The sequence below is a fragment of the Anolis sagrei genome, chromosome X (assembly GCF_037176765.1).
Source record: "Anolis sagrei isolate rAnoSag1 chromosome X, rAnoSag1.mat, whole genome shotgun sequence".
In the NCBI taxonomy this organism is placed as follows: Eukaryota; Metazoa; Chordata; class Lepidosauria; order Squamata; family Dactyloidae; genus Anolis; species Anolis sagrei.
Genome location: NC_090034.1, coordinates 64382226 through 64390613, shown reverse-complemented (window position 1 = coordinate 64390613; position 8388 = coordinate 64382226). Strand labels below are relative to the sequence as shown.

The window sequence follows — 8388 nt, the reverse complement described above, 5'->3', positions numbered from 1 at the left end:
AACTTTGTCTCTAGTATCCTTCCCTCCAGTGAGCAGCCGGGCTTTATTTCCTGGAGGATGGACTGGTTGGATCTTCTCGCAGTCCAAGGCACTCTCAGATCTTTCCTCCAGCACCACAGCTCAAAAGCATCGATCTTCCTTCGCTCAGCCTTCCCTAAGGTCCAGCTCTCACATCCGTAGGTGAGTACAGGGAATACCATGGCTTTGACTAGGCGGATCTTTGTTGCCAGTCTGATGTCTCTACTCTTCACTATTTTATCGAGACTGGACATTGCTCTCCTCCCAAGAAGGAAGCGTCTTCTGATTTCCTGGCCACAGTCTGCATCTGCAGTCATCTTTGCACCTAGAAATACAAAGTCTGTCACAGCCTCCACGGTTTCTCCCTCTATTTTCCAGTTGTCAATCATTCTTGTTGCTATAATCTTGGTTTTTTTGACGTTTAGCTGCAACCCAGCTTTTGCGCTTTCTTCTTTCACCTTGATTAGAAGGCTCCTCAGCTCCTCCTCGCTTTCGGCCATCAGAGTGGTGTCATCTGCATATCTGAGGTTGTTAATGTTTCTTCCAGCAATTTTCACCCCAGCTTTGCATTCATCCAGCCCCGCACATCGCATGATGTGTTCTGCATACAAGTTGAAAAGGTTGGGTGAGAGGATGCAGCCTTGCCGTACGCCTTTCCCAATCTTGAACCGTTGACAATTACCTAGGGCCGCCTCTGATTGTGAGTCCTGGGGCTGTCCTGCTCCTCGCTGGGCCAGCAGGGGGCGCCCGCTCCTTTCCCAGCCCCCTCCCCAAATCCAAATCCAACCCCACGGGCCCCCGCCCCGCCCCCTTCGCTTCGCCTGGGAAGCCTGACGTCACTTCGCCGCGGGGGGTTGGCTGTTTTTTTGGGTTGGTTTGGTGCGTGCCTGCGGAGGAAAGGCTCGGCTCCGGCTTCTCCGCCCGGAAGGAAAGGCACAACTCGGAGTCCGCAATCTCGGAGACCCCGCGCCACACAGGAGATCAAGGCGGATCATTATCAGAGTCCACACTGCCATCCAATCCCTTTCAGTTTGGCCTTGGGGCAACTTTGTGGGAAAGGCCTGCAAGCGGAGAAGATTGCGGAAGGAGAAGTCGGGAAGGAGGAGGAGGAGAACTTTTCTTGGCGGCTCGGCATGCAGGGCAACGCCGCCCGCGCCGTGCTCCTCGCGCTCGCCCTCCAGCTCTGCTCCGCCGAGACCGAGGCGCCCGCGGGAGGAGGAGGAGGAGGAGGAGCAGGTCAGTCCCTTCCCCCCCCTCCCCCTCCCTCTGCCCCTGCCCTTTCGGCGCCCTTTGGGGAAGGGGCCCACCTTCCCTCCCCTTCCCTACCTTCCCCATTCCTCCCGGTCTCTCGGGGCCCCCTCAGTACCTGTTTGGCCACCCACAAGATCTGCTTGGAGCTGGGTTATCTGAGTCCACACTGCCACATTTTATTTATTTATGTATTTACTTTATTTGTATACCGCACTCTCTCAGCCCGTAGGCGACTCAGTGCGGTTTACAACCAGGGCAATATACAAAGGTGCACAACATTAGCATTAGCATTTCAAAACAGTAACTAGAGCAGTGTTTCTCAACCCTTGAGGGGGTCGTGAGGGGGTGTCAAAGGGGTCGCCAAAGAACATCAGAAAACATAGTATTTTCTGTTGGTCATTGGGATTCTGTGGGAAGTTTGACTCAATTCTATTGTTGGTCGAGTTCAGAATGCTCTTTGATTGTAGGTGAACTATAAATCCCAACAACTACAACTCCCATATGTCATAGAATCATAGAATCAAAGAGTTGGAAGAGACCTCATGGGCCATCCAGTCCAACCCCCTGCCAAGAAGCAGGAGTATTGCATTCAAATCACCCCTGACAGATGGCCATCCAGCCTCTGCTTAAAAGCTTCCAAAGAAGGAGCCTCCACCACACTCCGGGGCAGAGAGTTCCACTGCTGAACGGCTCTCACAGTCAGGAAGTTCTTCCTCATGTTCAGATGGAATCTCCTCTCTTGTAGTTTGAAGCCATAGTTCCGCGTCCTAGTCTCCAAGGAAGCAGAAAACAAGCTTGCTCCCTCCTCCCTGTGGCTTCCTCTCACATATTTATACATGGCTATCATATCTCCTCTCAGCCTTCTCTTCTTCAGGCTAAACATGCCCAGTTCACTAAGCCGCTCCTCATAGGGCTTGTTGTCAAGGTCTATTTTTCCCAAACTCCACCAGTGTTCACATTTGGGCATACTGAGTATTCGTGCCAAGTTTGGTCCAGATCCATCATTGCATGAACCCACAGCACTCCTCTGGGCATAGGTGAACTACAACTCCCAAACTCAAGGTCAATGCTCACAAAACCCTTCCAGTGTTTCCTGTTGGTCATGGGAGTTCTGTGTGCCAAGTTCGGTTTAAATCCATTGCTGGTGGCGTTCAGAATGCTCTTTGATTATAGGTGAACTATAAATCCCAGCAACTACAACTCCCAAATGACAAAATCAATCCTCCCCTCAACCCCACTAGCACTCACATTTGGGCATATTGCGTATTTGTGCTCACTTTAGTCCAGTGAATGAAAATGCATCCTGCATATCGGATATTTACATTACAATTTATAACAGTAGAAAAATGACAGGTATCAAGTAGCAACAAAAACAATATTATGGTTGGGGGTCACCACAACATATGGAACGGCATAAAGGGGTCACGGCATCAGCAAGGTTGAGAACCACTGAACTAGAGCAACTAAATCACATAACAATACATCAGTACATCAATATAACAACAATACATCCATATAACTAATCCATCACGTCTCATCAATAAAGTCATAATCCAATCTCCTCGTCCATTATTCCAAGTTCCAATCTCAATCAATTGATTGCACTGCTTAATTAAACGCCTGTTCAAAGAGCCAGGTCTTCACTCTTCTCCTGAACGCCAGCAGGGAGGGGGCCGATCTAATGTCTGCGGGAAGGGCGTTCCACAGCCGAGGGGCCACCATTGAGAAGGCCCTGTCTCTTGTCTCCATCAGTCATGCCTGCGAGGCTGGCGGGATCGAGAGCAGGGCCTCCCCGGACGATCTTAATGTCCTAACTGGTTCATAGGGGGTGATGCGTTCGGACAGATAGGTCGGGCCAGAACCGTTTAGGGCTTTAAAGGCTAAAGCCAGCACTTTGAAATGTGCCCGGTAGCAAATTGGCAGCCAGTGGAGCTGGCGCAACAGAGGAGTGGTGTGCTCCCTGAATGCCGCTCCCGTTAGCAACCTGGCTGCTGCGTGCTGGACCATCTGAAGCTTCCGAGCAGTCTTCAAAGGCAACCCCACGTAGAGAGCGTTGCAGTAGTCTATACGGGATGTAACCAGTGCGTGGACTACCGTGGCCAAGTCAGACTTCCCAAGGTACGGGCGCAGCTGGCGCACAAGTTTTAATTGTGCAAATGCTCCCCTGGTCACCGCTGAAACCTGGGGCTCCAGGCTCAGCGATGAATCCAGGATCACACCCAAGCTGCGAACCTGCGTCTTCAGGGGGAGTGTAACCCCGTCCAACACCGGCTGTAACCCTATAACCTGTTCGGCCTTACGACTGACCAGGAGTACCTCTGTCTTGTCTGGATTCAGTTTCATCTAGTTCAGTGCTTCTCAACCTTCCTAATGCCACGACCCCTTCATTCTCATGTTGTGGTGACCCCCAACCATAAAATTTGTTCCCTTGCTGCTTCATAACTGTCGTTTTGCTGCTGTTATGAATAGTAATGTAAATATCTGATATGCAGGATGTATTTTCATACACTGGACCAAATTCGGCACAAATACCCAATACACCCACATTTGAATACTGGTGGGATTGGGGGAGGGTACTGATTTTGTCCTGTGGGGGTTGTAGTTGTTGGGATTTATAGTTCACCTACAATCAAAGAGCATTCTGAACTCCACCAACGATGGAATTGAATCAAACTTGGCACACAGAACTCCCATGACCAACAGAAAATACTAGAAGGGTTTAGTGAGCATTGACCTTAAGTTTGGGAGTTGTAGTTCACCTACATTCTGAGAGCACTGGGGTCTCAAACAATGATGTATCTGGATCAAACTTGGCACAAATACTCAATATGCCCAAATTCTGAACCTCGCCAATGATAGAATTGTGCCAAGCTTCCCACACAGAACCCCCATGACCAACAGAAAAGGCTGTCTCAGTTCTTGTGGGTTTTTTCGGGCTATATGGCCATGTTCTAGAGGCATTTCTCCTGACGTTTCGCCTGCATCTATGGCAAGCAGGCGAAACGTCAGGAGAAATGCCTCTAGAACATGGCCATATAGCCCGAAAAAACCCACAAGAACTGAGTGATTCCAGCCATGAAAGCCTTCGACAATACACAGAAAAGGCTGTGTTTTCTGATGATCTTTGCGACGCCTCTGACACCCCCTCGCGACCCCCCTCGGGGTCCCGATCCCCAGATTGAGAATCACTGATCTAGACCAAACTTGGCACGAATACTCAATATGCCCAAATATAAACATTGGTGGAGTTTGGGGGAAATAGACCTTGACATTTGGGAGTTGTAGTTGCTGGGATTTATAGTTCACCAACAATCAAAGAGTATTCTGAACCCTACCAACGATTGAATTGGGCCAAACTTCCAACACAGAATCCCCATAACCAACAGAAAATACTGTGTTTTCTGGTGGTCTTTGGTGACCCCTCTGACACCTCCTCGCGACCCCTCCAGGGGTCCCAACCCCCAGGTTGAGAAACACTGATCTAGTTCAGTGTGGGTTAGATCAAGCGGGGTATAAGTCTGACTTGGCCACGGTGGTCCACACTCTTGTTACATCCCAATTAGACTACTGCAATGCGCTCTACGTGGGGCTGCCTTTGAAGACTGCCTGGAAGCTTCAATTAGTCCAACGGCTGCTCACCGGAGCGGCATACAGAGAGCATACAACTCCTCTGTTACGCCAGCTCCACTGGTTATTTATTTATTTCTATACTAGCTGTCCACTGCCACGCATTGCTGTGGCCCAGTCTGTTGATCTGAAAAATAAAGCAATGAGAAAGTGTTGGTTTCTAATATATGTAATTTCTTTATGCTTGTGGGTAAACAGTATTTCTTGCTTTGTCAGTGTTGATGTGGAGAGTGTCTGGTTTGCCCACCCTGGAACATGCAACATACCATTGTCCTTCTTTAAGGGTCCCTTTCAAATCTAGGATAGTATGTCTCTGTGTGTGTGAATCATATCTATCTATCTATCTATCTATCTATCTCTATATCTATGGCTGGATGGCTCTTTGTCAGGAGGACTTTGATTACGTTTTCTTGCCCTGATGGAGTTGGATTGGATGGCCTTAAGTATCTTCTTTTGGTCATGGGGGTTCTGTGTGGGAAGTTTGCTCCGATTTTGTCGTTTGTGGGGTTCAGAATGGTCTTTGATTTAGGTGAACTGTGAGTCCCAGTGACTACAACTCCCAAATGTCAAGGTCTATTTCCCCCAAACTCCATCTGTGTTCATATTTGGGCATATTGAGTGCTTGTGCCAAGTTTGGTCCAGATCCATCATTGTTTGAGTCCACAGTGCTCTCTAGATGTAGGTGAACTACAACTCCCAAAGTCAAGGTCAATACCCACCAAACCCCTCCAGTATTTTCTGTTGGTCATGGGAGTTTTGTGTGCCAAGTTTGATTCAATTCCATCGTTGATGTAGTTTAGAATGCTCTTTCATTGTAGGTGGACTATAAATCCCAGCAGCTACAACTCCCAAATGACAAAATCATAATTTTTTGAGTGATGGTCACTCCTTGTGTTGTGAGACGTTTTTGTAGCCAAATTTGGTGTGATTTTGTTCATTGGTTCTTTTGTTTTTAAGGTACTCATTATGCACAGAACATATATATATATATATATATATATATATATTACCATAGCACAATATTAATATTATATATTATTATATTATTATAATATTTTATATTTTATATTATATTACATTGTACTATAACATTATACTGTACTATTATTAGTAATATTACATTTAATATAAAATATATAATTTTAATATATTATTATTAGTATTATATTGTATTACATTATAATATTAATATAATATGTATATATAATATATTATATTATAAGCACAGTGCAGGAGACAAGATGGAACTGCCTTCCTGGTCCCTCTCTTCATTCTGATCTCAGAACAGCCGTTGGTTCTGGAGGGGTGGCTCCCAACTGATGGCACCGGAGGCAAGATGGAACTGCCTTCATGGCCCCTCTCTTTAATTGAACAACCAAGTCTTTAATATAACACACATTAAACATTAGTTAAAACATTAAGTTAAAAAATACCCATTTAAAACATTAACAACAATATAGTCACATCCAAGTCCAATTCGACATCCAGAGACCCAGTCCAAAGCCTGTCCATTATCAGTTCTCATGAAGCATTGTGATTACTGTTAAGCCTGCTACTTGAATGCCTGGTCCCAAAACCATGAATTGAGTTTTTTCCTAAAGGAAAGGAGAGATGGAACCAACCTAATTTCACTGGGGAGGGTGTTCCACAGACCGGGGGGGGGGGGGGACGGGGGACGGGACACCACCGAGAAAGCTCTGTCTCTTGTCCCGGCCAGTTGCGTTTGCAAGGATGATGATGATGATGATGATAATAATAATAATAATAATAATAATATGTTCTTAGTTTGCAAGTGTTATTTCCTGTTTAATTGTGTAGTCCTTACTTTGAAAGTAGTTGTGCACCAAAAAACTTCATTTTTGTGCCTATAAAATATGTTAAATGGGTGGAGACTCTACAAAGATATTCAGTCATTGAGAAACTAGAGCAAAATGTGCTCTAGCAGGATGATGTCCCTCCTGCAAAGACAAAGTTTTGGCAGTTTAATTAACTTTTCCCATGTGTTTACGATATAACCAATTAGGAAATGCCATTGATGACCCAGGAACAGAAATAATAGTGAATTGGGAGAGGAGGTGCATCTTTTCACAAAGGAAGAGTGGGTGGGAATAACTCTCTACAATGGGGTGGCAAATCAACGGAGAACTCCTAAATAAAGCGGATAGTTTGGTAGTCGGAAAACCATCCATGTAGTTTCAAAAAAGGGTATGCTGCGCTGTATGGTAAACCTCATCTTCCAAACACTTGACATGTTCGGTGGAATTTAGTCCTAAGAAGTGCTTCCGACCACTTCTCAGATCAGATGGCAGGAGGTCTTGGGACCTCTCCAGGCATTTACATAGTTTTTCAGCCCCTTTTTTAGGCTGAAAAAGCTGCCCTCGGCTTATACTCGAGTCAAAGTTATTCATTATTTTACTCTGTTATTACTATTATTTTTATTGCATTTATTATTTTCCTCTATTATTGGTATTATTACATTTGCATTATTTTACTCTATTATTATTTTATTACATTTATTTTACTCTATTTATTATTATTTGAAACACAACAAGATGAGTCCATAGCAGACATTCTGCTGGCTGTTGAATTGGATCACACGTTGGTCACTTCCCAAGTGTCTAGGACTGTGATGTATCGGCGAATAATGCGTGCAGATCCCAGTAAGGTGGCCTTCTGCAGCTGGCAGATGGTAATTTTGTCAGTGCCGATTGTGTTTAAGTGCAGGCCAAGGTCTTTAGGCACTGGACACAGTGTGCCGATCACCACTGGGACCACCTTGACTGGTTTGTGCCAGAGTCTTTGCCGTTCGATCTTTATTTATTTATTTTATTTATTTCGTAAACTTCTATCCTGCCCTTCTCCCTTTAAATCCTCATATCGTGTCAGCTTTTCCAGTTGTTTCTCTGCAATCCTGCTGTCACCCGGGATTGCAACATCAACGATCCATACTTTGTTTTTTAACATGATAGTGAGGTCAGGAGTTTTGTGCTCCAGAACTCTGTCTGTCTGAATTCGGAAATCCCAGAGTAGCTTGACGTGTTCATTCTCTGTAACTTTTTCAGGCTTGTGATCCCACCAGTTTTTTGTCGCAGGCAGATGGTATTTGTGGCACAAGTTCCAATGAATCATCTGAGCAACGGTGTTATGCCTCTGCTTGTAGTCTGCGCGATCTTCTTGCAGCTGCTGAGGATGTGATCTATTGTTTCATCTGCTTCCTTGCAGAATCTACATTTGGCATCTGTTGTCGACTTTTCAATTCTGGCTTTGATGGCATTGGTTCGAATGGCTTGTTCTTGGGCTGCCAGAATCATTTTACTCTATTTATTATTATTCCGTACAGTGGCCCTTATTTCTCATGCCAGTAAGGTAATGCTCAAGATCCCGCAAGGAAGACTCCAGCAATACATGGAGCGAGAGTTGCCAGATGTTCAAGCTGGGTTTAGAAAAGGCAGAGGAACGAGAGACCAAATTGCCAATATTCGCTGGATAATG

At 45.5% G+C, this 8388-nt stretch overlaps 1 protein-coding gene across 13 annotated transcripts in view; it reads left to right on the top strand.

Moving 5' to 3' along the window:
• The first annotated feature begins 821 nt into the window (after positions 1-821).
• PTPRU (protein tyrosine phosphatase receptor type U) overlaps positions 822-8388 on the top strand; it is a 173140-nt gene continuing 165573 nt past the window's right edge. For all 13 annotated transcript variants that reach the window (XM_060784674.2, XM_060784673.2, XM_060784671.2 and 10 more), the window contains exon 1: positions 822-1254. In XM_060784674.2, coding sequence (XP_060640657.2) covers positions 1152-1254 — 103 coding nt within the window. In that variant the 5' untranslated portion in view covers positions 822-1151. The remainder of the gene's footprint in view (positions 1255-8388) is intronic.